Here is a 27,957-nt window from a genome sequence, read left to right as displayed (position 1 = left end):
ATATGTTTATGGTATTAATACATCATTAAAGAATAAACTATGCACCATGCCATAAACCTATTATTGAATGCAGTCAAAGCATCTTCATGATGAATGGTACACGTAACTGCAGCTTATTGCTAACGCTAATAATAATAATAAATCATTTTGTTACTTATTAAAATTTCCACACAATAATAGATAATATTAAAGTTTAGCTTTCAACTCTTCCTTAGTCACAGTTTCCAGGTGTACAATATCAGGTCCATCAGCAATTCTTAATGAGCGAGCATACACATACCAGTGAGCCAATGGACTATCCTGTGACACTCCCAGTGCCCCATGCAACTGTATGGCTCTGTCAATTACACTGCATGCCATGCGTGGAGCAACAACTTTAATTGCAGCAATCTGTTAATGGATAAATGAATGAAAATTAATACTTTTTGTGTGTTTGGTAAAGTAAAAAAGTATAAACACACAGCTATAATAGTAAATGGTAATTACTTGTTTACGAGCTTTCTTCGGTCCCAGTGTATCAACAGCTGCAGCAGTATGAAGAACCAACAGCCGACACTGATCAATCTCAAGCCTTGACTCAGCAATAGAGGTCCTAACAGTTTGCTAAAGGTAAAGAAGGAGATACGATACATTAATAATGATCATTCCTCCATACCTGATGCACTAGCTTCTTTCCAAAAGCTTCCCTAGAGAGAGCTCTACTGCACATGAGATCTAATGTCCTCTCAGCTACACCAATGGACCTCATGCAGTGATGTATCCTGCCTGGACCCAATCTACCTTGGGCTATCTCAAACCCTCTACCTTCACCTGTTAAGAATGAGAGTATATTAAAGTACATTTAATACTTAAAATACCTAGGATGAGGTTACCAGCTGGAACTCTAACATGATCGTAATTGATCTCATAGTGACCATGAGGTGCATCTAACAATAAATAAATAAATAAATAAATAATAATAATAAATCTAATCTACCAAGGTATCCAAAGACAGAGAGTGGGCGAATCTTTTTGACCCCAGGTGTGTCCAAGGAAACAATAATCATGGAATGTCTCTTGAGTCTAAAGTAAGTGAACCCAAAGCTAAAGGTTAATGAAATACATTAAAGAACCTGTCAGCATTAGGATTAGTCACTCCCATTACAATGGCTACCTTGCATCTTGGGTCCCCGGCACCTAAAATAAATTATAATCACATGAATGATTCATGATTATGTCACATGACATAATTTTAATGATACCTACCACTGGACCACCACTTTATTCCATTGACCTCATATTCATTCCCTACCCTAGTGATAGTACACTGCATGTTACTAGCATCACTGGATGCTACATCTGGTTCTACATAAGTTCAATAACACTCAATAAATCCTCTTCTTTATCTCTTTCTCTACTTACCCGACATTGAGAAGCAGGATCTTATCTTTCCATTCAGTAATGGCTGCAACCATTTCTCCTTCTGCTCATGATTCCCATACAAGTACAGTACCTCCATATTCCCAGTATCAGGAGCATTGCAATTAAACACTTCAGAAGCAAAAGGACACCGCCCCATCTCTTCGGCCATAGGAGCATACTCAAACTGGCTCAATCCTGATACTCCTGAGAGGAACAGGTTCCATAAACCAGCCATACGAGCTTTGTCCTTCAATTCTTCAATGATAGGAGGAATAGTCCATGTATTCTCTGGCTTACTAACATATTCATAAACCTCCTAAAAACACAAAACATGATAAATTGTCATTAGCCATTTCTCCTCTCCATTTCTTAACTGACCTTCTCTGCTGGATAAATGTAGTCATCCATAAACTCTTTCACTTGAGCTAATATCTGACGTCCTCTCTGAGAAAATTTGCCAGATTCCAAGTAAGACGGGAATGGATAGTTAGCAACAAACCTGGGACTAAATATAATTATATAATAGAGTATGATAATAACACTGCATACTCAAAGAAAGAGCATCCAGTTTTTGCAAGTGGACGAACAACATGTTTGAATCTATCAGTGAAGCTACTGCTGGCATTGCCATGAAGACCTCTGGCATACACACCCTAAAATCAAGTTTAAAAGTACATTATAATTGACTGCCAATAATAAAGTCTGCCATAATTATTGTTTTATTCTACACATGCTCAATGACACATGACAATAATTTTCCCAATATGTGTAATAGGAAAAAGTTGCATTACTTTCTTACTTGTGCGATTGCTGCCATTCTAAAGCAGGCAAGAGCTCTAAAGTAAGGCCAGTTTGGTATGGGATGTGGTATTCTAGCAATCTCTGAATACCATCCAGTTAATGCAGCCTCAGTAGGAGCACCTGGTACACTATGAACAGTTAGCTCATTTGGTAATGGAAGGTATATCATGCAGAGATGAGCCAAGTCAGACAATGGGTGCCCCAATGTACTCAGCTCCCAGTCAAGAACTGCTATCACTTTAGGCTAATAGAATATAAAGGGACTGTCTCAATTATTAGTTCTTACTTCAGTAGGATGGAAAATTACATTTTCAGGTCTATAATCGCCATGAACTATACCTGCAAAAATATAATTATACATAGTATTTATATAATAATGAAAGAACATACAGATTGGATGAGGTTGGTCTGGTATGTTTCTAGGCAGCCAATCCATCAGCACTTCCATTTCATTTGCCGGTTCACCATCAATACAAGACATACGATAATTACTGGACCACACAGTAACCTAAAATAAAATAAGATAATAATTACAACAGATTGGTTACAAAAGCTTGATGATAACTTACCTGTCTTTCACAGTAGCTTTTCTTGCTCCTCCCCCCATATCCCTTGAGTCCTAATAGCTTCCAATTAATCGAATGTAAGTGTGCCAGCGTCTCAACCAGTGACTTGTATAGTAGTCTCCTCTCATCCGGACTCACTCCAGGGAATGCAGCTTGTCGGAATATCCGCCCACGCACCCTCTCCATCACATAAAAGCTAGCACCAATAACATCATTATTAGTACAGAGACAGAGTGGGCGTGGTACCGGGAAATTGACCGAAAAGAGTGCCGTCATGATTTTGAACTCTCTATCAACCTGAATAAGAAAAGATGGAAATGAAATTACTGATACTAGGGGTTTGGTGCAGGAAAAAAGGGAGGGTCTGGTACATAATGTGAATTGATAATTTGACATACCCTATGTGCTCCATACAGCAGCTCCCCTGATGGTTGCTTTCTCAATACATACTCCTGTCCAGCGTCAGTTGAAATCAGAAAGGTTGGATTAGACTGACCATGTCTAGAGAAGTACATAATATTGTCATCATTTTGATTAAAAATAAAAGCTATTTTCTCTCTCAATCATTTGCTTGGCCTCACTTAAATTGATGTATTCTTAGTTTTCCTTTGTTACACCTAAATCCTGGTAGCTTGTCGTGTAGGAATATGTGCAGTCTGTCCAAGTTAAACTTGTGCCTAGCTGGAACGTCGATTAGGTCGTCAGACATTTTCAGCCACACCTCCAAATGTAGCTAAACCACGCCCACTCATTGCACCACCCGGTACCCACACATTTAAATTAAAAGGTAATTATTAATTTTATCTTTTTTTTATCCATTCATCACTACTGTCACTGCTATCTGTGTCTCTTCTTTTGTGATGTTTTTTCTTTTTGTGTCGGTGACTGTCCTTGAGCCGAGAGCTCTCACTCTCTCTCTTTCTCCTCTTTCTCTCTGATTTCTCATCATAGCTATCTTTATGATGATATTTATGCTTTGATTGTGATCTTCTTGACGATACTCTCTCTTCTTCACTCAAATCTTCCTCTTCCTCCTCCTCCTTCCTCCGATGTTTTTTCTTCTGATGTTTATCATTCTTTTCTGCTTTAGTGAGCTTCCTAAATAATAATAATTATTATTATTATCATTAATTAAAATTAAAATGCTATGTAAAAATAATACAGTACAGCGCAAGACTTTCAAGGGGTGTAAATTTCACAAATTTGCTGAAAAATCTATTTTTAGACTTCATTTTTGTAAACTTATATCACAGCCCTCAAAAAATTTAGCAGTGGTACAGTAATAGAAATAATATGAATAATTGGTGTCTCACTTGAGTAGACGTTTGCGTTGCTCGGGTGGAAATTGTTCTAAGAGTTTTGCTAATTCCTTTTCTTCATCATCATCAGAGACAACAAACTGCTGAAGAGGATCACTGGAGTCTATGACACGATCTTTGACGCATTGTTTGAATTTTAGGCCATCATTGATACTGTCCCAGTCGGTTATGATTGGTACTTCAAAAGGTTTGGCTAGTAGAGAGTTAACAATAAGATAAACTTATAAAATATAGTCTTCACGTACCTTGACTCTCTGGCCTTGCTTTTCCAAACAATGGACACTACAAAAACAACAAAGCACACATCATTTCTCCATTTTCTTATTTCACACAAATTAAAATTCTTACCTAGTTATTTTTGGCAAAATTTGGCCCGAGACCATGTACAGGGACAAATTTGGCCTGGTTTTTGAGCAACTTAAAATTTGCAAAAAATCTAATTTTGATCGTAATTAGCTAAACTTTAAAAACAACGTAAGAACCTGTACAGTATATGCATCAGGAAAAATCATTAAAATGGAGAATGCTTTCCTAGTGATTTTGAGAAAATACTATGCATTATATATAGTCTATGGTCTTTGGCCAGATTTTTAACAGATTTATTACAGCCCCATCACGCCCATGTCTGTTAGTTACCTCTTTGTCAGTATTAATATGTCCCCATTTTCCACATTTGATGCACTTCACATTTCTAACCTCAATACCAAACGGTTGGTCAACTATACGATCGTTGTCCTTAGCAAAACTAAATAAAAAATGCTGGCAATAACATTGTGAGGCTGTTGTAGACTTTTAAAATGTAGACTGCAATCATGCATAATGCATTCAAATGCTCATAAAAAATGTCACATGTACACTTTCGTTACATGTACACTTTAGTGCTGCTTGCCTCTCTCTGGGTGGAGCTTTGTCCTGTCTCTGCCAGTCAAACTTCACTGCAGAACCATCTTCGGCTTTTTCTTTATCCTAAACACAATAGTAAAGGAAGACATTATGACTGAGACACACCTTTTTATCATCTAAAAAGAAAATTTAGTTTGTATAATATAATGATTATCATCATCATCATTACCTTTAGCAAATGATGGCGGAGGCTCATACATGAAATCCATAGGATTTGCTTTCCCAATCAGTTCCCTGTACACCAGTAGTAGTACACTGTTATAATTACATTAAATTTCTTCATTACTTTGACTTGTATATTTCTTGTTCTTTGAAGTACTGCTGGCGTAGCTCCTCCTGCCTCTTCTCATCCAATTTTAATTGTTCCTTAGCCTCCCATACCTACCAACAATAGTCTCGCATTAATATTATTTACTTCTCATCATGTACTTTTCTCAAATTCCTCAAACTACCAGGATGAAAATCCTTGTTGCCCATAAAATTTTCATAGCTGTGCGCCATCTTGGTTATGGGCGTGGCTAGACAATTAGCGCCACGCCTATTTGTGACGCGTGGGTGGTAGATCTATACAAATTTTTGAGGGGTTTGAATTTCATTTTGTTGCTTAGCAATCATGCAAAACAAAAATAGCACATTAGTCCATTCATTAGAGTTGCTGCATTCCTTGCACTTGAAGTAGACCATAGATAATGGGATTGAAAACTTCTTAAATATAATATGAACAAAAATTACAAGTTAAAAAGTTACACACTTTAAAAATACATTATGGTGCCACCGATGATGCCTGGCTATCATTTCCAGTTTGTTTTGTTGCTTCATTTTTCTTGTCAGGAGCTGCACTTTGACTGCTGCTACTGCTGCTGCTTGATGAAGAGCTTGAGGGACGATCTTTCGTTGGAAAGACTTCCTCTGAATTCTCTCTAACTGGTGGTAAAGTGGGACGCATGTTAGGATTCACCTATCAAAAATAAATCCAAAATTCATTATTGCATTCAATTTAAAGCAAGCACTTACAGGTGGTAAAGAAAATCCACTAGCAGTACTCATTGCTCTTTTGGGAGGCAGCTTGAGGTTAAGAGCACTTGTTTGTGGCGTTCTAAATAAAAAATTGTCATTTATCATTTCAAATTTACATCAATGACTCCTCTTACAATAGAGGCCTGACTTGGTTTGAAGCAAAAGACATAGCACGAGCTGGTGGAGCTCTGGGTTTATCAAACCCAACAACAGGAACTGTGCCAGAGACATCAGTGATCACTGAGTTCTTGCGTGCTATAAGAAGTAAGAATATGTAAAAAGAATTTTGAAATTCCATTTTACTTTATTACTTACATAGTTGTCCTGGCTGGAATCTCTCGCTTGAGCTGAGGTTTAACTTTTGCTGCGAGAGCTCTTTCCGTAGCCTAATGTTCTCCTGCTTCAGATTGTTAATTTGGGTTTTTGAGCCACCGTAAACACAGCAAAGAATGTATCGATAGAAGGCATCGTTCTTGTATTTCCACATGCAGAACAGGAGAATCATAATTACTATCACAAGTATCAGTATCACAACAACAACAACTATAATAGCAATAATGACAGGAGAAAGTGGAGAGGAAGCTACTGGAGGCATTGTAGCACATGATACACCATCAGTACTGCTACAAACTATATAAAGTATTAAAATATAATTATTTGTATGAGCATTACAGCAATAGGCATGCATACCTTGCTGTCTGCAGAGGTATGGCAATACACTTGAATCACAAAAATGATTGTGAACTTTCCAGCCATCAATTGTAAATTTAACGCAATCGAAAGCAACTTCATTAGTCTCTGCTGCACTCCCACCAAACCAGTTTGTGTATGAAATGTTGGGTAGTATCAGCGTGTCACCTTCCACCCACCTATGAACATATTATAAATGAACATAATTTGTAATTATAATAATGCGTACTTGAAAACTCCTTCAGTAACTTGGTCAGTTAACCCAATCCAAAATTCCGGAGCACTATTGAGATAAGTGTCTCTGATGTAATTGTTCTCTTCATCAGAGTCAATCTTGACAAGGTAGCCATTGTTTCTTACACAGGTCCTGTTTGCTGTTGAGAAATCCCCTTTTGTAAGGAATAGAACATAGCAGTAATCTGAATTGGGTCTATGATGGTAGAGGGATCCTTCCTTGAGCCCGGTATTGTTACATATTGTAACTGCTGCAGTGATTATAAATAAAATATCACTTCAATTTGCTCTTACTTTGAGCTCTTGCTCCTTGCAGTGAAAGAAGAAATGCCAAGCTAAACAGCAGCATCCTTCTTGCTGCAGCTATTCTGCAGAGACTGGGAGGCGTAGCTGGTCAAATTCTAATGTTATTCTGTTATTTGTTGCCGTGACTACCAACCAATAATAATATTCATGAGAGGAGATCAATATTCATAACTCCGCCAAGGTCATGATTCTACTGAAGAAGCTGCTGTTGATCTTACTCACATTACTACTGGCTCCACACAGGGTAAGAGTAAACACCACAAGCATGCTTAAATTATGCATAACATTAATCTATTACTAGAGCTATTGCATTGAGCAATGTCAGGACTCAAATGGACAACACTACCAGTAAGTGTATCTAAAAAAACTACTTTACCTTTCCTTGATAAAGCTGTGCCGGATTTTGCTGCCCAGGAGTAGGCTGCTGTTCATATTCTAGCCTATGGTATGCATGGTAGGCCACTGCAGTTTTTACACGATAATAAATAAAATTTTGATATATGTTAGGGCATTGATGGCTCTCATTGTATTGATGTGCCTCTGTGGTTGTGCGGGCTGTGGGGCTAATCGCTATCACTACCACAGAAATGGATATCACAATTTAACGTCATATTCATCCCGTGGCAATGAAGGTATAAAGGGACTTAATTATTAATCCAAAAATATATGCGTCCATAGTTTCCATGGCCAGGCATAATAGATGCAATAGAAATAGGTCAGTTAGATCAAGTCGAAGTCAAAGACCACCCCCGAGCTATAGTTGTCATAACTGTGCTGCAGCAGAATTTGATGGAGGCTGCAGAGAAACCACCCCTCTTCAAAATGCAGAGACTCAACGAGTGCTGCCAGCTAGAGGAGAGAGACCACCTGCTTATACAGCAGTTTTGCCTTCAGCACCATCAGCACCTCCACCGTATTCCTACTATTAAGCTAATATTGTATAATTGTATTATGAAATGTGTGATATATTTGGTATTTCTCATTGTATGTGTGCATGTTTCATTTTTGTTATCAGCTTGCATATTCGTGTGTGCCAACAAAGCTGAAGCAATGAGTGTCAGGACACAGCAAATAATATGACACTTATGTGAACATAAAGAATGAAGAGTGTAATCGATTTGTAAAAACAGAATAACTACTAATGTCAGAGATGGGAGGATCATAATAATGAATAGGGGAATATTCATGATTAATAAGAAATGACTGAATTAAAAAATTGCATTGTTGAATTTCTATTGCATTTGCATACTTCTGGCGTCAGCTGCAGACTGCCTTGCTTTCTGTACTGCTGTAGCAGCCAAGCATCTCTGAACTAGCTCAAAGCCTTCAAACTTTCCCTCATTCTTCGGTTGCCCGTGAGAACCATCTTCAAACGTGATTAGACCAAAACCCTTGACAGATCCTTGTAAAAACTGACCCTAAAATAAAGAGGTGAGTAAAGGATGGTTTACAATATTATGCTAGTCTTGACATTACATTGATGCTATAAGAGGATTTCATTCTATTCTAGTGTAAAGCGTGCATCAAAAGGTTAAAGGGACACATTCACGGAAGCACATCATCTTGAAAAGTGGCCTGTTTTTCAAGATGACATCATTGATGATGACATATAGTGTTGATAACTATTCTTAATGTGTGGCCATGCCCCTAAAATTAAGGCAAAATGGCTATTCAAGTGGCTACTTGTAAATGTTCTTGGTGTTTCTTCACTAAAAAGTGTTTTGGGATGGTAAAAGAGCTAATACTGGTCGAAAGAAGTGTTCTACAGATGCCTACTCCTGGTTCTACACCTGATTGTTCTGTCTGTACTCTCTATATGTGTCTAAACACATGTTACCATACAAGATGATTTATTGGTGAGGAATTAATATTGGCGATTGCCGGTTCTAGGAAGAAATTGCCAATACAAAATCCACCATTTTGTTTCAAACTGAGCATGCTCAATGGCACACGGCACAAAATCGCAAACATAAAATTCGCCGATTTCTTTCCACAGGTAAATTCGCCAAATATTACTCCCACCAATAATCATCTTGTATGGTATAGCTATTAATTTACAGTCTGCTGTATGCCCAGTTCAATGTTTACTTCCTCTACAGTGACGTGTGTATCTATTTCCATGAACATGTCCCTTTAATTACCCAAGCTTTTGATTAAAATTTGACAGCATTGTAAACTAGGCTAAATGGCAAGAAAGGCAATATAATAAATAGTTTCGTTGATCCTTTACCTCATATTTAGTTTTATCTGAATTTGTGTAGATCCCGTACCCATGGTATCTACCTAGCTCAAAGGAGCCCTCATACTTGCTTCCATCAGCATGTACCAACACACCCAGCCCATGGAAGAAACCATTTGTAAATTCTCCACTATAATGATCACCAGTAGCCATCTGTAGCTTCCCCTTGCCTTCCCTTTTACCCTCACTACTCCATTGGCCTTCATAAACGTCTCCTTCACTGTAACGAATGCGTTTGTGGATGGGATCCATTTTGCTACGATAGGCGTTGACAAAGAGAGCTCCTAGATCCTCCTCCCTTTGGAACATGTGAATACACGTGGGCTAAAATAGCCCACGCCCAATTAAAAATTGAGCTGAGGATACGAGAGAGATTCTTCCATTCTAAGGCATTCTTCACAGTGATGTCCATGTCCTATAGTCGGAGAAGTATTATATCATGCTTACTAGTGGAGTCTCTACTCATTCTAATTTTAAGTAAGTAGCATTAATTTTATTTCCCTTGTTGATTATAGTTTTGTTTAGAGCTGGAGCTTGCAAGCAGTCTTTCTTGTCCTTCTTTCAATGCTGAAGGAGATGTTAATATATGTACGAGACCAAACTCCACTGATTGCCAGATAAAGATAAGATTTAACGTTACCATTGATCGATGGATACTAGTCTCTGGAGATTGTGCAGTAAATTGCCAAAACTACACCTATACGACATTCGGTACCACGTTCAAGGTGGGATGCTGTCCAAAAGTGGAAGGCAAAGTTCACTGTCCCCTGGACGGGAGAGTTTTTGGTGATGGCATCAAGCCGCTTCTCCCCCACCGTCCCGACCCAACTCCTTCAGTCGCTCCAAGTCCAAGTAGTACAGCAATGGATGCAAGCAGAACTGGATCTATTCATCCCAACCCAACTATCACTCATGTTGATGGTGATGATCCCACGACTGATCCAAATAATCCAGACATTATCACAAGTGAGTCCATTATAGCTCTATAGCAGTGCATAACATGGTTATATACTTGTATATGATTTAGATTACGTATACCCAGCTGGCATTTGCCTTGAGATTGCAATATTTGCTGTGACTCTAATTGTCTTGATAAGGGAGGGGTATAAGTTCTGCCAGAACAGAATAAGAGAGAGAGCTGCTGCCGATAGGAATCTGCAGCATTAAGGACTGTTAGACTTTGACTACCTAATTTTTTTCTGTTTACATCTGCATTTTTGATTTTCCATGTAAATCAAATATAACATGCCATGCGTCCAGCTCTGTATGGGCTTTGAAACATTTTTCTTTTACAGGCCCAACTCCTCCTACTACTGGTACCTCTGATATAAAAGGGATTTTTGGGATTATTGGTGTCATCATATCAATACCAGGAGTTGTAGTAATAGCATTAGCTGTAAGGAAAATATGTCGCAAGATTTCTAAGCAAAAAGATAATAATAGATCTAACAGCAGTGTATCAGTTACAGTTACAAATTCAAGTAATATCAACTTGAAAATAATTAATTAATTTTTAAAGATATCACTTTTTTGAGCTATTATATTTCTTCTCCTGTGCTTCCCATTGTTTATACAGTTTCTTAATCTTTTTCTCTGAAAGTGGCTCTCCGTTTTCGTCGTGTGTAGGAACCCCTTGATCATCAAACTTTGAGTACTTGTCCATCTGGTCCTTAAACATGTCCCTCGGTTCTATCCTAGCCTGTGCCTCAAGTTTACGCTAGTGAAAGAGAAGAGAGAGAAATATGAAATGAAAAGGAAACTTATCAGTAAATTTGTCTCACCTGGGCCTCCTCCATTTTTTTCTTCTGCTCCTCTTTGGCCTTTCTTTTGATCTCCATTGCCTAGTAAAGCATCACATTACAGTAAGACATAATACAATAATAATTATGTGCTCATAATGTAGTATACCCGTTTTTCAGCTTCTCTTTCTTCAATGAGAGCCTCCTTTCCTACAAGCTTTACAACAGTTCTCTCTATGATGATGAACAATAATAGTAATAATAATACATTATAGTAATAGTACTAACCTTTCTTATCTTCAAGTTTAACTCCTAAATCAAACATCACTTCATCCCTCACCCAATCGCAAAGCTGAAGTACTGGTTTTGCTGGAATAAACAGTAACTGACCTGATCATGATTGATTATACTGACTAACCTTTTGTTTCTAATGCCACCTCACGTACTTTCTCCCTAAAATCAGCCAGTGCTATTGCATAAGGCATCACTACATCTTCCTATAAGGCAACATGTAAATGAATTAAATTCAGACGAAGGCTGATGCATGCACCATGTACATACAATGAGGAACTAATACACTTACAATCCCTTCAGCTTCTTTCTTCATGGAAAACCCAATCCCAGTATCATGGGGTATGACTCCAAAGATTTTAAGAAGGTAAGTCATGTAGTGAGCTATGTCAGCTAAGAGGCGAGCATTGGCGTCGTCTCTCTTAGCATCAATGTAAGTATTGGAGAGGGTGAGGAGCTCCTTTAGTAGTCGGAGAGTGGTGGGAGTGTCAATTGAGTCACAGAGGGCAGTGTGAATGGAAGACTTAATTTTTAGGAATCTATGACAAGAGAGGAAGAGGGAAGGATTAAGATATTAAGTGAAGATAGTAAGAGTGAGGGTATTACTTTCCGTTTAGCTCTTTCTCAGAGTCGGTCCATTTGAAGAATCCTTTCCTTCCTTCAGGACAACGCCACACCATGTCCTTCACAACTAGAAAGAACTCCTAATGTCAAAACAAATGCATACACATGTACAGCACATGTTAGAAATTTAGTACCGTATAGCAAGAAATTTTGGAGGGAATTAAATTTGGCGAATTGGTGTTTTGATAGAAATTCGCCAAATTAAAAATCTGCCATTTTCAGCAATTATACGCATGCTCAATAGCACATGGCAACAAATTCGCCAAATTGAAATCTGCCAATCACCTAAATTTTAGCAATTCGCCAATTTTACTCCCTCCAAAATTTCCCACTATACAGTATAATACAATGCTCACTTTTAGTGCCTTCTCTGTCTGAACTGCTTCCTGCATTGCATTGACTGAGTAATCCATTGTAGCGCTCCACTGGTGAGTGAGGAAGGCAAGTCGAAGCTGAGATGACGTATTGGTCTGAAGGGCTTCTTTTATTGTGATGAAGTTTTTGAGAGACTTTGACATCTTGCAGCCTTCGATGGAGAGGTGGCCGGCATGAAGGAAGTAGTTTATCCAATTATCTGTCTCATAGTACGCCTAGGGAAGAAAGAAGAAGAGAAAGAAGAGAGGAAGGCGATGAATTATAATCAAGAAAGTCTTACTTCAACTTGAGCAATTTCATTGTCGTGATGAGGAAACTTCAAATCCACCCCACCAGTGTGTATGTCAGCAGTACTGCCAAGGATATCACTACAGAGGAAGAGGGTGGCTCAAATCATACACCATTAAGGAAAGTATTTACTAAAAGAGACACTTTTAAGAACCTCCCTGTACAACTCTTAATGAGCCCAAAACATAAACCATTAAGGAAAGTAATTACTAAAAGAGACACTTTTAAGAACCTCCCTGTACAACTCTTAATGAGCCCAAAACATAAACCATTAAGGAAAGTAATTACTAAAAGAGACACTTTTAAGAACCTCCCTGTACATCTCTTAATGAGCCCATAACTATAAAGAAAAGTAATTACTAAAAGAGATACTTTTAAGAACCTCCCTGTACATCTCTTAATGAGCCCAATTTACCACAAGGAGGGCAGTTGTGGTTACACACAAACAATACAAAGCACAGGAATATCCTTACCAAGCCATCACAGAGCACTCAATATGCCATCCTGGTCTACCTGGTCCCCAGGGACTAGGCCAAGCAGGTTCTCCTGGTTTGCTTGCCTTCCATAACGCAAAATCATTCTTGTGCTTCTTCTCTTGTAACTTATCGGCAGATACGCTCAGTTCCCCTACAAGACAATAGCGGCCAATATACAGTGCATGGGCCATTATGAGAGCTTGCCTTCTCCTTCTTGTAGAGCAGCCAAATCACCAACATTCTCAGGGACCAGCTTAGCATATCTGTGATCAGGGGAAGTAGAGAACTTCACTGTATTGAAATACACAGAACCATTTGACTCATACCTACACATGATGATAATAATAGCAATGAGTGCTACTGCATTAAGACCTGGGCTTCCCAATAAACACAACAAGTGGACTGAACAGCAGACTAAGAGTACTACAATAGGACATGGCTTTTGGAGTAACTTCAAAAATCCAATTACGATTGGTATATTCAGTATATGCATGCATATGAAAATGGAGAAATCTCATTTTGATAAAGACTGCAAAAGTCGTGGCAGCCATTTTGAAGTGGGGTGAGAATCCTACTTAGTAACGCTACCATGTTACTAATATGCCAAAGCCCTAAGTGTGCTAAAGCAAGCTAAACAGTCCACTTATGAGAACTGGTCTTACGCGTATCCATTACTGATAATCTTCTCAACAAATACCACAATCTCAGGGACATAGTCTGTCACTCGTGTGAGCACATTAGGAGGAAGGACCTGTACATAGAGACACAGTTAGTACATAGACATAATGATTAATGTGACAAGCCCACATACGTTGAGTGCTGTCATGTCATTGTGATACTCTTCCTCCCATTTCTGAGTTAATGCAGCAAATATGTGATGGTCTGTGACTGTGGCTCCATACTATAAAGAAAATGTAAATAGTTTGCTTATAGTGGTCAGGGGTGGTCAGGACAACCACCTCAACTAATAAACAACCAGTTCCAATCATGCAATTAACATCAATAATCATAATGTGAATTGTGAACATGATATTTTAGTCAACTAGTATGGTGTACATAGTTTAAAAGGAACAATATTAGTTTCCAACCACCTCTAGTTTTTTCTAGGCAGAACCTTGCATGTATCTATACCTTCTATTCCCCCTCCCACATTCTCTTCTTCTTTCTCATTTACCTTACGATCCAACAACTTGGAAAGAGGATCCCTCACAGCATCTATTAGATCAGGCTGTCATCAAGAGATTATAAAAAAGACAAAGGGCATGTGAAATAATTATTAAACTATAGTTTGTTAGTTCTTACCAAAGAAGTGTTGGATCCATCACGAGCTTTCTCAACGGCAGCTACTGCAGTTTTCTGTAAAATAATAAATAAGTGATAACTACAACAAAGTACATTAAAATTATTAAATTTATGACATAAACATGGATCTTGGCACAGTACAGGTTCTTGTCAGTGGATTTTAAAATTGCTCAAAATTTGAGCTCACTTAGCATGCTTTGTGGGAAACCCTGATGTGCATGTAAGAGAATGTGGGTACTTTGGAACAAATTTCCTGGCTAAATACACATCTATACGTAGTACAATACACTACACTACATTTGACATGTAAACGATTACTAACAATAGTAGAAGATAGCAATGATGCTTTGTCCTTGTCTGTTTCTTGAGCCAATTTTTCTTTATAAATCTAAAGTGAAAAAAAATATTGTTACTGTTTTAATTCTTATCAGTCAGCATTATGAAATTTATCATACCTCTATTGCTTGGTCGCAGTCTCTGATAACGTCATCAAGTGAATGATCTTTTGACTTGTACTCCTCAAATAAATGATTCTGTCTAGCACGATTAATAATCTGAATGAAGAACGAAAGACAACAATCATCATCATCATCATCATCACCGATATCGTACTACCTTGTCGTCAATATCAGTAACATTCATTACATAAAATATATCATAGCCAAAATAATCAGACATCACACGACGAATGATATCAAATGCCATATACGACCTGTGAAAATAAGAAGTGATACATGTACATGTACATATTAATAGTACACATAATTACATTATACATGTACATGTACATACCTTGCATGTCCCATATGTGATGCATCATATACAGTTGGTCCACAGCTATACCATGTCACACTTCTACCATTCATAGGAACAAACTCTTCCTGAAAACAACAATGAAAATATTAAATAAAATAATGTTTTACACTTGTACGTGTACATCAACCATTTCAAATTAATAATCGTACTTTTTTCCTAGATAAACTATTGTATAGTTTAAGAGTTTCACTACTTGAACTGGTTTTACTATCAACTGATAATAGAAAAAAAGAGGAGTGGTGAAAGAGGGTCAGATTAAGTCACTGATTACCTGAAGACATTTTGACAAAATTCTTGTGATATCTAATACTCCTATTTATTAATCTGCTAGTTACTGCTCTACCTGCAAAAGCAATGGACGACAAAAACATACAGGGAAACAGGGACAGCACACACAAAGAAATTATTAGAAAAAGAATACTGGGCGTGGTGGTTAAAATACAAAAGCAGGAGTGCCTATTTTTAATAGTAGGCGTGGTTAAACAATATGGCGGCAAATGAGGAGGACAAAATGTCATGGAGCACAATTACTCTAGAGAAGAAGGAACTCTCACTGGCTGATGTTCTTCCAACTGGGCAGACATTTAGATGGTATAAGACGAGAGATGATCCTGAGGAATGGTCTGGAGTCATTAAAGGAAGGTAAGAATAATATTAATTTTAATGAATTATTATATATATGTATATATAATAATTATGCACCGTACAACTTGAAATGTTGGTGAGGAATAAGAGTCGGTGGGTATTATTTTTCTCACGTTCAATAGTCATGTCATGACTTTAAGATATTTAATAGCGATGCAAATTGGCAAATAATAATTTCAGCAAATATTTCCAGCTGTATATACAATGTGCATTACATGTATAATATTATTACCGTAATTCCTCTAAAAATTTGTCACATCAAGTTTTGTATTTGTAATTTTTAAAATGAATTTTTGGAGGGAGAGCAGTTACAAAACTTTTAAATTAATTATTTTGTCGAATTTGGAGGGATTTATTAATGCATAAAGCATTAAGCCAGCTGTATTCTAACCTGGTCATTCAGAGTATCCTACTCTTGTATTGTAGAGGTAGGTGATGAAATTAGAACCACGTGGAATAATATTTAAAACAAATTTTTAGAATGAATTTTGGTAAAAAAATTTGAAATAATTATTTGTTTTTAAATTTAGAGCACTGAATATTTAGAGAAATTACGGTATGCATTAAAATAATCTCGTCATATTTTAAAGGGTCTTCATTCTACAGCAAACAGAAAATGAATTAAAATATCACGTTCACAGCGTCAAAACGACGTCTAGTTCCAATGAAGAAGATTTGTTGACACTCAAAGAATATTTTCAACTAGACACAATCTCACTATCAAAGCTCTATTCTGATTGGTCGGAGGTTGATGAGACAATGCGCGAGGTTTGTCATGAGTGTCCCGGTGTTCGAATATTGGGTCAAGATCCCCTGGAGACCCTAATATCATTTATATGTTCATCAAATAACAATATATCCCGTATATCACTAATGATCAATAGACTCTCAAGACACTTTGGAGCCTCGCTAGGAACCCACAGAGGAACAGAGTTCTATTCCTTTCCTTCAGTTGAGTCTCTCTCCCGTCCTGGCCTTGAGGATAAACTACGTGAATTAGGATTTGGCTACAGAGCTAAGTATGTTTCTGGAGCTGTGAGCTACTTGTCCTCTCAGCCTAGCAACTGGCTTGAGTCCCTCCAGGATCTCAGTTATCTCGAGGCTTGGGAAGCCCTTCAGATTATTCCAGGGGTGGGTCCTAAGGTCTCTGATTGTGTGTGTCTCATGGGACTACGGAAGTACGAGGCTGTACCCGTTGATGTTCACATGTGGCGGGTCTCAGAGAGACTGTATGGCTTTAAAGGTGCAGGGAAAAACCTGTCAATAGCACTCTACAAGGAGATAGGTAAATGATTGAAAGATTGTTATGACTTTTTCTTTTCCACTAAGAACACATGTGTATTTGAAAGTAATATTTTGAAAATTTATACAATGTACATGTACATACACGCAGTGCTAGAGTATTGTATTAGGGAAATTATTAAAAATGATTGGAGGGAATGATGGTCTTGTGATCTTATTATTAATGTTTACATTTGCAGGTGACATGTTTAGAAGTCGATATGGTAGCTATGCAGGGATTGCTCAGGCTGTAAGTGAAACCAATGTCCAGTCATAACTTATCATTACACTCTGAAACTGAATTTTATTGAAATACTATAGCAACAACAGCATGCACTCCCAATGGACGTAATGTATCGATGCTCTTTCTTTCTGTTAGGTGTTGTTTAGGAGAGAAATATCAAAAGGGAGAAAATAAATGATGAAATGAACTTATATTGGTTCAGTTTAAGTCTGTGTATATTATATGTTAACATTATTAGATATTATACCCTGTGGAATTTGAGGAATGCAATTTTATTTTTACCTGTGGAGGAGTGTTCACTGTCTACACAGTACAGCATCTACTCTCAATAAACAGGGATAGCAGGATAGAAGAGCATATTTTGGTATCAGAAACGACTAGACAACAGCAGCTTTTCCTGGGCTGCTCTAGTATGACCTCTTCCCCTGTCATTATAGTCAGCTATGAGGGACGCGAGGGTCCCTTCAGAATTAACGTCGGCCCATCCCTAGAGCTCAGTGATGATGATATAGAGAAGGCCTCAGAGGAGCTCTGGGACTCTATAAGAGCCTCGTTTCGCCTCTCCTCTGGCTCACGGTTCGCTCTACACGAGGCTGAGTCGGGTCGTATAATGTCCAAGGAGACGCTGCGAGATCCCTCCTGCATGCCCTCTTTCCCAAAGTACTGGTACTTGACTGTCGATAATGGCTACACTAGAGGCGAACTTTCTGCTGGAGTTGGGAATAATGTCTTCACAAGATTTAGTGAAGACGATGAAAATGTAAGTCTCAATTTTTGTGTGTGTGTGTGTGTGTGTGTGTGTTTATTAATGTCTCGCATTCTTCCATTGTATTAGTAGCTACCAGTAGATATCTAATGTCAGTGTGGGGAGAGAGAGAGAGAGAGAGGCTTGTAGATTAGCACTTTCCTTACATTGCTAGACACTAAAAAAGTGTTTCACAATTAGCATGTATTACTACCTTTCCATGTCTGGCTCTGTATTAACTGTATTATATATAATATTGGATTTGAGAATATGATGCAGCCCATATGCTGTGAGAGGGTAATAACATTTTGTACTGTACATTTCAATTGCTTTCTATTGAGTTTGAGTCCTTTTAAACTTGATTATCATATTGCCCTGCCCTTGAATTTTGCATGCAGTATAGCATATGAATAAACTACCCTGTGGACCTCTGGGCTCTCTTGTAGTATTATTCACGTTCAGGAGCCATCATTCACGAGCTTGGAATGCTCTGAATATCAGTATTATTGTAACCTGCCTTCTCAGACAATGTGTGTGTCTTTGTCTACTATTGACATTTGTATGCACTCCGTGCACTGTACCACTACTGTTGTATGTGTGTGTGTGTGTGTGTGTGTGTGTGTGTGTATGTGTGTGTGTGTGGTGTGTGTGTATGTACCTTGTAGTAATCGAGTCGGGATAGCTAGTAAGAGTATCATTCACTAGATTGCATCTGCTTGTTTCCATATCAAATAATGCTATCACTGATTCAAAGACAATAGGACGTAGCTCCGTCTGTAATAAAAGCTTTATCCTTTGCTGACCCTTAACGTTCATTTAAGAATAGCTCTGAGTGTGCACAGTCTACACTAAAATAACAATTTGCTTTCCTCCCCCTCTCTCCTTATAGTCTTATAGAGTTATAAATATGTCAGTAATGTGTACTCTCTGCTCTGATGGCAGTCGCCCTTTAGCCCTAGCTTAGTCTCACACGCTCACACTTATTGTAGCAATAGTCATGTTATGGCTCTAGTCTAGTGTGTACAGGAGTGTCCCTTTCATAATCGCTTTCAGGATCATAGCAATACATGTTTGTGTGTGTGTCTGACCCTGTTTGTCTCAATACAGGATCAATGGTATTAACATGATGAAGTTTGTATTGGCTGTTTGCCTGCATTACATGCTGCTATACAGGCTCTTTCTGACTGTTATCATCACAAACAGGACTTGTTTCCCTTTAGAGATAAAGCGTGTACACTTTGTCCACATATCTTTTCTCCTTTAGATTACAAGAGGGGGCTAATTGGTGAATTATTTTAATCTATGACTTAGCTCCTATAGACTCTAACATGTGTCACACATTTAAGTTGGTATGCCTGGATCTCATCCTGCAGCAGCATGCATCAGATGCATACGTAGTTACACACATACATGTACATGTACATGCATACAGTACATACAAAATGTACATATGCATACAAACATACATAAAGGAATGTGCCCTCTTCACACACACAGAGTTAGAGTAGTTAGTTGCATTCACTGCCACATTTAGTCACAGGCAAACTTAGGGAATGATCATACCCAAAATCCATTAAGAGGTTATACTGTATATGTGTATGTATGAAGGTTTGTGTGTGTGGGAGAGTGTTGTTTTCAATAGCTAAGTATCAGTGTAGTATATTGATATGCTTATGAAGTGGCTTGGAGTTATGCATCTATGCTAAGGTTACTTGTCGCTTGTGTTACAATAGAGTAATCTTACGTATTCATGAATGATGATATCAGACTTTGAGCCTTATTGACTGTGGGAGGATGAGAGAAGGAGAGGGTGAGCAAGTGCATCAGTAGCACAAAGACTGTGAATGATGACACTTTGTCTGTTAATGACTAGTACATAATCTTCAATTGAATGTACAAGCACCTGTGGTTGGTGGTATGGTAGTACTTTATTTTTAATCTTATTTTTATTTTATTTAGCAGTGGTCATCCCCCATTCCTCTTTTAATCAGTTTTCATTTTATGCATCAGCTGGTAATGGCCTGCATTTCTATGGCAGGGTCCAATAATTGACCTTAGATCTCAACTCTTCACAGTATTCAGTTTGTATTCAGTGACATTTTAATGAGCTCCAGGCACTCCTAATATGCATATGCTTAATTAGACTAAGAAAAGGCTTCAGTTTGAAAAGATTACTGCCATTATTCTTTGAACATGCTTATATCACTTGTACATGGTGTGTGTGTTGTATGCAAACTCCATTGGGGAGTGTATGGTGTGTCAGATTCTTTACTTTTATATTCTCCCAACCTCTTCCTTTCCCCCTCTCTCTTTCTCCTTCCTTTTCTTTTTCTCTTTCTCTCTTCATTCTTGTTCCCCTGTAGTATTCAACATCAGTAGATGTATGTGATCTGAATGACCTTCTACTAATGAACGAATATTCGACTGCATTCACCCTGGATGGAGATGATTTCAATATCGAAGGAGACGGAGAAATAGAAGACAACGACGATGAAGACTCGACTAGTTTTGGTTTATTTCCTTCCCTGATGGAGCTCTCAATGGGGCGGAGTCCCTCTCCTGGCAGTTCAAGGGAAGACCTCACCACCATGTCACTTAGCTGCAATGAAGAGGGAGATTTTGGTTTCATCTTAAGACATTTTACAGTTATTGCTAATGTACCAGTGAGTCTATTCAAATTTCAAAACACCATTACAGTACATTGCGTACATGCATGGATATTACCCATAACCTGGTTGTTTATCAAGTTTTGGTTTTGTGTTATTTATTTGTGCTCCATAGACATCTCTTTACTTCACTTGTTATCTTTTAGAGATCATGACTTTATGTTCATACCTCCCCCACTCTTATTCTACCTAATGCACTTGTGTTGTTGTTATTTTTCAATGACTCACACTGCCCACCATCCCCCCCCCCATCCTTCCACAGTCCCTCCATCTCCTTCATTCACTTTCTACTTATGCTTCCATTATATCGTATAGTGGTTTTATTTTATTGGTAGAAAATTTTGCAAATTTGTCCAGATTTGCTATTTGTTGGTATAAATTATTACGAATCTTACCTTCTGCAGCCATTTTTCCTAGTGTGCCACACCTCTTTTGTGGAATTTAATTTTGCGAATTTAATGAAAATACAAAATTAGCAAAATTTATTTCCAGTGAAATGTAACCCCTGTAATATGGTATTGTTGTACTTTGTTTTTTCACATCCTCCTAAATTCCCTTTTTTTTCTGGCTATTTGTATTGTGTCTATCATATACTTGCACTTTGTTTTTATAGCGTTCTGAGAATTCTGGTAGTGAGGACAGCTCACAGAATGATTCCAGAAGTGCCTCGCGATCCTCCACCCACTCCTCCTCTGATCTCTTTGACACTCTGAGGATGTCGACATTGTTTGTACATTCGGTACTTCCTGGGGGACCAGCTGAGCGAGCTGGACTGCAAACTGGTAAGCTAAATATTTTAAAATTATTTTTTGACTATTTCTGGTAAATCTGTACATTTGTGGTTTTTGCATGACCGAGCTAGTCAAAATACGCTACAGTGAATGAGAAATTCCTTTTACATTACCATGAGTGCTAGTAATTGGTTTACTGTCTTATTTGTTTAACTTAGGTGACATACTTTACTCAATAAATGGTCAAGTGGTTAGTGGCTGCACTACACAGGATATTTCCAGTATAATATCAAAAAGGTAAATTATCTCAACTATTGAGTATTCATACCTAATTCCTGAGATATGCAGCCAATGTATACATGTTTCTAAAATTGCTTTAATAATGTACATTGACATATATGTGTACTTGTACGTGTTTCTAAAATGATAATAATTATTGACACCACATATTCATCTGCCTGTTGTAGTTTTTCTAAAAGTTTAGTAGTGTTTTCATAATCATAGGTTTAGTTTTATTTTCCCAGTACTGATTCATGCGTGTGTGTCATGCTGATAACTTGTATATTTATTGCATTCTAGTGGTCCCAGATTGACACTTTGTGCTACTCCTGAGCAACACGATGATCTCCTATTCGTAAGTACACGCACACTATTATACATGTATGGACGCTAGCTTGTTCACTCATTCATGTGTCTACACTCATGATGCATGTACATTGTTCACATGAAGTAATGTATGCCCACACACACACGTACACATGTTCCTCTAGTCTAGTGGAATTTAGCTCACTTTGATGTATGTATCTAACCAACACTCCTCTTTAACTCTTAGTGCATTGTATCTCTCTCTCTCTCTCTCTCTCTCTCTCTCTCTCTCTCTCTCTCTCTCTCTCTCTCTCCCTTCCCTTCCCTCTCTTTTTCCCTCCCCCTTTTCTTCCTCTCTCTCTCTTTCTCTTTAAACTATTCTATAGTTATACCCACAGTATGTTCAAGGTGAGCCTGGTGAATACTCACGGGCTTCATCAGAGAAGATACTAGTCACTGACTTGATAGTAAAAATGACACAAAATGAAGAGGAAGAGGAGGAGGAGGAGGAGGAAGAAGAAGAAGAAGAAGAAGATGTAGACTATCATCTCAAGCCTCCTCGTTTATCCCGTCCCATTTCAGCAGACGAGACACTCATCCACCGCATCACCTCTGAGCTAGACTCTTATCTTCACGGCAGTGATACTCTCTTACCCTCTCAACCGACCAACCATAGCTCCAACAACTCCTTTGCATCCGAAGGTTACAGCTCATCCAATGATGACTTATTAATATCCGGGTCCCTTGCCGATATTCCTGTAGTTCCCAGTCCCCTCAGACAGCGGAAGATATACACTCAAAAAGATGGTAATAATTTCATAGATGGCTCCCCACAGGATTGGCTGTCACAAGAGAACGAGAGAGTGGAGGAGAGAGAGGTCGTGTGGTTTCCCGGGGCAGCTGCTACTGAAGAAGATGATGATGTCAAAGGATTCACCTACTCACTCCCGGTGGGTATGAACAAGACGAGTGACCCCTCCTCCTCCTCCCTCATGTCTCAGAGTGGGGAGTATGTCCCCCAGCCTGTTAGGAGCAACAGTCCAAGTAAATTTGCTCGTAAAATTAAACAGACCTTCAAGAACCTAACCGGGTCCGGCTCCTCTAATTCCTCCTCTTCTCATCGCAAGTTATCAAAGACTAGCTCCCTGGGTGTAGCACAGGCCTGCTCTACGTCAGCTCTTGATAAGCTAAGCGTGAAAGGTCCCACAGTCCCTTCCAGTCAAAGTATAGGACAGAGGAGCTCTAGCACTGACCTTGGACGCATTAAGATTAAGGGATCCTCTCTAGAGGCACTTACTAAAGTAGGGAACTCGATTGAGAACCTAACACTAGCAGAGAAACAGAGACAGAGAGTTACTAATAAACACACCACAGAACAACCTCCGGTAGCACGCCCAGCACTAGCTACACGTAGACTACAGTATCCAGTAGTGGTACCTCCTCTGAAATCAACCAGTGCCCCTACTAATGGCTCTGATGAATCCCAGGGCAACAACCTCTCTGGGGAGAGTAGTAATGGAGTGACTCCTGCTAAAGGTGGTAGGAGTCACGCTGGGGGACGCTCTTATCGTAATCAAAGAGAGAGGCTACACCAGACTAGGTCTAGAGGAGGCGTAGAGGAGAAGGACGTGCCTCCTATCACTCAGGCTGGATCAAACTCTTCTGCTCGGAGGATCTCACGTGAAAACCTTCCCGTCCCAACTGATACTCGCTCATTCTCAAAGATGGGAGCAGAGAGACGATACCAGAGGAGCACCTCAGTATCAACACAACTAACTGATGATTCATCAGATACAATAACACTACGTGGACACTCTCAAGACAGTTTTGTACTAGCTGGTGGTAACACTACAGGGGTGACTGTGGCTACTAAGTCACCACTCTTCACGGACAGAAGAAAAGGACTTATATTTAATACTAGTGATGATAGAGGGAGTGTATCACTGAGTGATGATGAGAGACTGCATCATGTTGAAGAGGATCACCCTAGGTCACAGTCCTTCACTGGATCAGTTGATTTATCAGCTACTGGCTCTTCTTATCACAGAGGGAAGCTACTCTCTACTCAGAATAAAATCAGTGAAGAGAATGAAGGAGGAGGGAGAGGGAAAATACCAGCACGGAAAACCTTCTCTTTTGATGAGAGGAAGCCAGTGGGGAAAATTAATGTAAGTAGACATACATGTACATGTACATCCTATCCGGTACACTGTATCTATTGCATTATGACTGGAAGTACCTGTAAAGTACATGTACATGTACATGTATATGCATAACTTAAGAATTGACTATTTCCATACTATTTTTTTTACTATTTTAATTATATAGAACTAGCACAAAAACAAAGTGATAATATTGAATTTATTATTGTTATTATTATATTATATTTATTATTATTATTTGCTCCTCCTCTAGTCTGTGTTCCATGGTCCTATTCACAAGAAGCAGGAGAGAGCTCAAGGAGGCAGGAAACCCTCAGAGAGGTCCTGGAAGTCAATCTATGCTGCAATCCAAGGACACTGGATGGTGTTCTATGGGAGTGTACAAGATGCACTGACAGTAAGAGCTCTCACCCACTCACTGTTATTTGTAGTAATTCCCATGCTACGATCAATGAGATAAATCTAATGGTGGCTGACTTTGATAATCATTTTTCAATACAACAGCATCCTCATATCAGTTTGGATTGTATTCAATTACAAACAATGGGTTGGCCTATAGCTATGCACTGGGTGTGATAGTGTTAGAATGTTCCTTAATTGTTTTAATAATGTCCCACATGCATTTGTTTTGTTGTGACGTGTGTGTGTGTGTGTGTGTGTGTGTGTGTGTGAGCCAGTGTGACTCTTGTGTCAATTACAGTGAATATTTTGATGATTTGACTCCTCAGTAAATGTTACAAAACATTACATTAGTTAGTGCATCACTATTGCATACAGTACCTCTTCCATCAATATTACTTGCCTTTTTATTATTAACTGTATATGGCATATTAAAAGTCATGGCCCATACATCATTTCTTAAAAATGAAATGACATTTTATTAAATTATCTTAGGGACAACGTCTTACTAATGAGCCATCGCTTGATCTCAGACAGTGTGTTGTCACTGTCCTACCGAGAAAGAAGCATACTTTCAGACTTACCTTTGTGACTGGATCAGAGTGTCTCATTCAGGTAAGTACATGTATGTACTGGTAGCTTTGATGGTGTGTGATTTAAAGGATATAGCACTAATAATAATAATATCTTGCATAGTATGTGTAGTTTGGAATTATTCAATTTGTTGTCATTAGGCTGAGAATGAGGAAGCCATGATGAGATGGATGAGGATCATTCACAACTTAAACAGGCACATTCAGCGACTTGGACCACTCCCTCCTACTCTGCTCACTGTAAATATATTTTAATATAATAAAAGTATTTATAGTGATTTTTGTTTCTCTCTCTTATTGTAGAGACCATCTCAAGAAGAGCCTTCAAAGACTAAAAAAGAAAAGACCAAAATACGTAGAACTAGAACACCACAGCCGCCAAAGAAATCTGATAAAGGTTAATAACTGTAGCATTAGTAGATAGTATTTTGTCAAAAATGAAAAGGAGAGAATTCAACATTTGTTGTATTTTTTATGCATAATACATGTACATGTTCTTATGTTGTGTAGAAAGTTTAGACTAATTATAATAAAGTATAGATTTTTACAAATTTTTTAAGTTGCTCAAAAATTGGACAAAAATCTCTGTGCTATAGTACAGGGGTTTTTTGCCAAATTTTGCCAAAAATGAAAAGAAGAGAATTCTCTATTTTTATAATTTTTTCTTATGCATATACATGTTCTTATGTTGTGTGGAAAGTTGGAACTAATTACGATTAAATATGGATTTTTAATGAATTTTTGAAGTTGCTCAAAAATTAGGCCAAAGTTCCTGTACTATAGTGAATGTACAGTGATATTGTCTATTCTTGATTTTACTGAGTTATGATAGTATCACTCTCTTTCTCTTTCTCACTAGACAAACGTTCTCGTGAGGTTCTTCTTGAAAGATTGAAAAGGACTCTCAATCCAGCAAGGAAGGACTCTGAAGTTGATAATGTTGATGCAGTCTTTGCTAATACCTTTGGCTTGCCAATAGAAGAGTGTCCCTTCTCTGATGATAACAAAGTATGCTCAAAAATAAAAATGAGCTTTAATTCTATCCACTTTATTACTGTACACACTTCTCCTTTCTCTCTCCTTTTCCTCTGTCTTCCCTTCACAGTATGTACCACTAGTCATGACAGTGTGTCTGACAGAGCTGGAGTCAAAGTGGTTGGATACTGAGGGGTTGTATCGACTAGCTGGTCCTATCGGACAGGTTAGGGTTCTTGCTGAAGAGCTCAACAAAGGGCGCTTTGACCTTTTAAGAGATCAGAATGATCCTCACGTTCTCACTGCTATACTCAAGAAGTTTCTTAAAGAACTGCCCAACCCGATTGTGCCTAACGGTAAGGAAGGGATCGGCTATGCATTAATTTGTTTATAATGAGAGGAAATTATTGACATTTTTGTCCCTGGAAAATTGCTAGTTATTTTGCCAAAATACATTTAGATCTCATTCCTTGTAATTGTACGTGCATGTTTTATCAAAGAATATTTGATTGCATCATTTTGGCTCACACTCCTTTAATTGTCATTGTTTCATCTGAAGTTCATGAGTCGTGGCTATTATTATCCATTGTAATGTGTCCTGGCTATTATTATCAATTATTTCCTTTGATGTTCATCCTAGCAGTCGCTATTGATGTTATAATCCATTTATTTCTCTTCAAACATACCTTATTCTCTACTTGTTCACTTTGCTATTACTCATAGCTTTATTGGGGCGAGATTGGGCAAGCCCCACTGTAGCAGGAGTCTTCTGTATGTACATGTATGTATGTATGTATGTATGTATGTATGTATGTATGTGTATGTCTGCAGTCACGCCCATCTTCTGGTCACACCCCATGTGTGCACTGCTATCTATTTATCTGTCAATGGTCTAATGCAGTAGCTCATTCTAATGAAATATTGTAAAAACACATGTGCATGTATGAAGCAAGAAGAAAGCTCGAGATCAACCTCAACGACCTAGCTGGAATGAAAAGGATGCTCTTCTTCTTGCTCAGCTCAGAGGGTTATGATGGCATCCCAGATTCAAGATTTAATAAAAGCAGTCTAGCTAGCAGCAGAGTCAGCGCAATACCACGAATGACTCAAGCTCGCCCCATTAATGCATTGCATTCGACTAGTTAATTTGATAATGATACAAGATTGTACCCACACAGCAGACACTTACAAAGCTTTTTACTCATAACTAAGACCCACTACTTACTATCAACTCCCACTCATTGTACCGCTCCTTCCTATAGCATCCTTTGGTAATATGCACTGTCATTAGTCCTCCCACGTCATTACTATTTATTTATTTATTTGTTTATATTTGAATGTACACAATAAATATAATTACACTATAAATTTGTCTTAAACTCATTAAGGAGCAAGTAAAAACTTATCAAGGTGCAAGATTTTCCTTTTAAAAGCATTTCTACACACTTTTTTAATGTTGCTCCATAATTGGGCTATAGCCCTGTATGGAGACTTTGGCCTTATTTTGCCAAAAATGGCTAGGTGGGATTTTTTATCTTAATAAT

At 38.2% G+C, this 27,957-nt stretch overlaps 9 protein-coding genes across 10 annotated transcripts in view; 4 read left to right on the top strand and 5 right to left on the bottom strand.

The window, feature by feature from the left end:
* Window positions 1-142: 142 nt before the first annotated feature.
* On the bottom strand, window positions 143-3,501 carry LOC100634861 (acyl-CoA dehydrogenase family member 11-like). Its single transcript, XM_019998679.1, has 16 exons — window positions 3,350-3,501; window positions 3,167-3,269; window positions 2,772-3,065; window positions 2,593-2,710; window positions 2,489-2,541; window positions 2,201-2,446; window positions 1,951-2,054; window positions 1,780-1,906; window positions 1,402-1,717; window positions 1,246-1,344; window positions 1,113-1,176; window positions 977-1,062; window positions 858-926; window positions 656-810; window positions 487-603; window positions 143-390 (listed from the first exon to the last, which is right to left on the bottom strand). Exons 1-16 carry the CDS (start codon window positions 3,475-3,477, stop codon window positions 187-189), a joined length of 2,283 nt encoding a protein of 760 aa, XP_019854238.1. The 5' UTR covers window positions 3,478-3,501; the 3' UTR covers window positions 143-186.
* Window positions 3,502-3,542: 41 nt separating this feature from the next.
* LOC109583361 (corepressor interacting with RBPJ 1-like) lies at window positions 3,543-5,523 on the bottom strand. The gene is made up of 9 exons (XM_019998672.1): window positions 5,420-5,523; window positions 5,277-5,371; window positions 5,160-5,224; window positions 5,096-5,106; window positions 4,977-5,053; window positions 4,724-4,832; window positions 4,333-4,369; window positions 4,082-4,280; window positions 3,543-3,866 (listed from the first exon to the last, which is right to left on the bottom strand). Exons 1-9 carry the CDS (start codon window positions 5,489-5,491, stop codon window positions 3,569-3,571), a joined length of 963 nt encoding a protein of 320 aa, XP_019854231.1. The 5' UTR covers window positions 5,492-5,523; the 3' UTR covers window positions 3,543-3,568.
* A 154-nt stretch (window positions 5,524-5,677) lies between these two features.
* On the bottom strand, window positions 5,678-7,337 carry LOC109583360 (uncharacterized). The gene is made up of 7 exons (XM_019998671.1): window positions 7,226-7,337; window positions 6,927-7,182; window positions 6,698-6,876; window positions 6,323-6,637; window positions 6,142-6,262; window positions 6,005-6,086; window positions 5,678-5,948 (listed from the first exon to the last, which is right to left on the bottom strand). Exons 1-7 carry the CDS (start codon window positions 7,278-7,280, stop codon window positions 5,754-5,756), a joined length of 1,203 nt encoding a protein of 400 aa, XP_019854230.1. The 5' UTR covers window positions 7,281-7,337; the 3' UTR covers window positions 5,678-5,753.
* A 22-nt stretch (window positions 7,338-7,359) lies between these two features.
* On the top strand, window positions 7,360-8,278 carry LOC109583362 (WW domain-binding protein 1-like). Its single transcript, XM_019998673.1, has 5 exons — window positions 7,360-7,481; window positions 7,539-7,585; window positions 7,629-7,691; window positions 7,745-7,869; window positions 7,916-8,278. The coding sequence occupies exons 1-5, from the start codon at window positions 7,422-7,424 to the stop codon at window positions 8,164-8,166; spliced, it is 546 nt and encodes a 181-aa protein (XP_019854232.1). The 5' UTR covers window positions 7,360-7,421; the 3' UTR covers window positions 8,167-8,278.
* A 47-nt stretch (window positions 8,279-8,325) lies between these two features.
* On the bottom strand, window positions 8,326-9,784 carry LOC100633217 (MORN repeat-containing protein 4-like). The gene is made up of 2 exons (XM_003387903.2): window positions 9,468-9,784; window positions 8,326-8,655 (listed from the first exon to the last, which is right to left on the bottom strand). The coding sequence occupies exons 1-2, from the start codon at window positions 9,726-9,728 to the stop codon at window positions 8,470-8,472; spliced, it is 447 nt and encodes a 148-aa protein (XP_003387951.1). The 5' UTR covers window positions 9,729-9,784; the 3' UTR covers window positions 8,326-8,469.
* A 131-nt stretch (window positions 9,785-9,915) lies between these two features.
* On the top strand, window positions 9,916-10,997 carry LOC109583363 (uncharacterized). Of its 2 annotated transcripts, none has more exons than XR_002185490.1 (2): window positions 9,916-10,442; window positions 10,504-10,799. XR_002185490.1 is itself a non-coding variant. In XM_019998674.1 (2 exons), exons 1-2 carry the CDS (start codon window positions 10,340-10,342, stop codon window positions 10,984-10,986), a joined length of 318 nt encoding a protein of 105 aa, XP_019854233.1. In that variant the 5' UTR covers window positions 9,929-10,339; the 3' UTR covers window positions 10,987-10,997. The 2 variants fall into 2 exon arrangements, 1 of the variants encoding a protein (XP_019854233.1); XM_019998674.1 differs by having other exon boundaries at window positions 9,929-10,442; window positions 10,772-10,997.
* Window positions 10,940-15,821, bottom strand: LOC100634611 (cysteine--tRNA ligase, cytoplasmic-like). Its single transcript, XM_019998666.1, has 21 exons — window positions 15,659-15,821; window positions 15,537-15,601; window positions 15,364-15,452; window positions 15,187-15,283; window positions 15,027-15,125; window positions 14,894-14,959; window positions 14,572-14,625; window positions 14,444-14,497; window positions 14,081-14,170; window positions 13,932-14,020; window positions 13,474-13,595; window positions 13,267-13,420; window positions 12,786-12,873; window positions 12,487-12,720; window positions 12,113-12,210; window positions 11,799-12,045; window positions 11,634-11,712; window positions 11,504-11,584; window positions 11,385-11,449; window positions 11,258-11,317; window positions 10,940-11,193 (listed from the first exon to the last, which is right to left on the bottom strand). Exons 1-21 carry the CDS (start codon window positions 15,756-15,758, stop codon window positions 10,999-11,001), a joined length of 2,226 nt encoding a protein of 741 aa, XP_019854225.1. The 5' UTR covers window positions 15,759-15,821; the 3' UTR covers window positions 10,940-10,998.
* A 17-nt stretch (window positions 15,822-15,838) lies between these two features.
* On the top strand, window positions 15,839-17,822 carry LOC100634485 (N-glycosylase/DNA lyase-like). The gene is made up of 4 exons (XM_011406804.2): window positions 15,839-16,029; window positions 16,623-17,317; window positions 17,514-17,563; window positions 17,693-17,822. Exons 1-4 carry the CDS (start codon window positions 15,875-15,877, stop codon window positions 17,729-17,731), a joined length of 939 nt encoding a protein of 312 aa, XP_011405106.1. The 5' UTR covers window positions 15,839-15,874; the 3' UTR covers window positions 17,732-17,822.
* Window positions 17,823-17,870: 48 nt separating this feature from the next.
* The window catches only part of LOC100634361 (rho GTPase-activating protein 23-like), a 12,355-nt gene continuing 2,268 nt past the window's right edge, over window positions 17,871-27,957 (top strand). Inside the window, exons 1-12 of the mRNA XM_019998665.1 lie at window positions 17,871-18,317; window positions 20,666-20,965; window positions 21,582-21,750; window positions 21,918-21,996; window positions 22,279-22,333; window positions 22,671-24,452; window positions 24,700-24,843; window positions 25,341-25,460; window positions 25,580-25,678; window positions 25,742-25,835; window positions 26,298-26,446; window positions 26,544-26,769. Of these exons, the coding sequence (XP_019854224.1) occupies window positions 17,970-18,317; window positions 20,666-20,965; window positions 21,582-21,750; window positions 21,918-21,996; window positions 22,279-22,333; window positions 22,671-24,452; window positions 24,700-24,843; window positions 25,341-25,460; window positions 25,580-25,678; window positions 25,742-25,835; window positions 26,298-26,446; window positions 26,544-26,769 (3,565 nt within the window). The 5' untranslated portion in view covers window positions 17,871-17,969. The remainder of the gene's footprint in view (window positions 18,318-20,665; window positions 20,966-21,581; window positions 21,751-21,917; window positions 21,997-22,278; window positions 22,334-22,670; window positions 24,453-24,699; window positions 24,844-25,340; window positions 25,461-25,579; window positions 25,679-25,741; window positions 25,836-26,297; window positions 26,447-26,543; window positions 26,770-27,957) is intronic.

This window comes from Amphimedon queenslandica, unplaced genomic scaffold, assembly GCF_000090795.2.
Source record: "Amphimedon queenslandica unplaced genomic scaffold, v1.1 AMPQUscaffold_13310, whole genome shotgun sequence".
NCBI classification, from domain to species: Eukaryota; Metazoa; Porifera; class Demospongiae; order Haplosclerida; family Niphatidae; genus Amphimedon; species Amphimedon queenslandica.
Note: the sequence above shows the minus strand (reverse complement) of the source record. Positions and strands in the feature narration are given on the sequence as shown.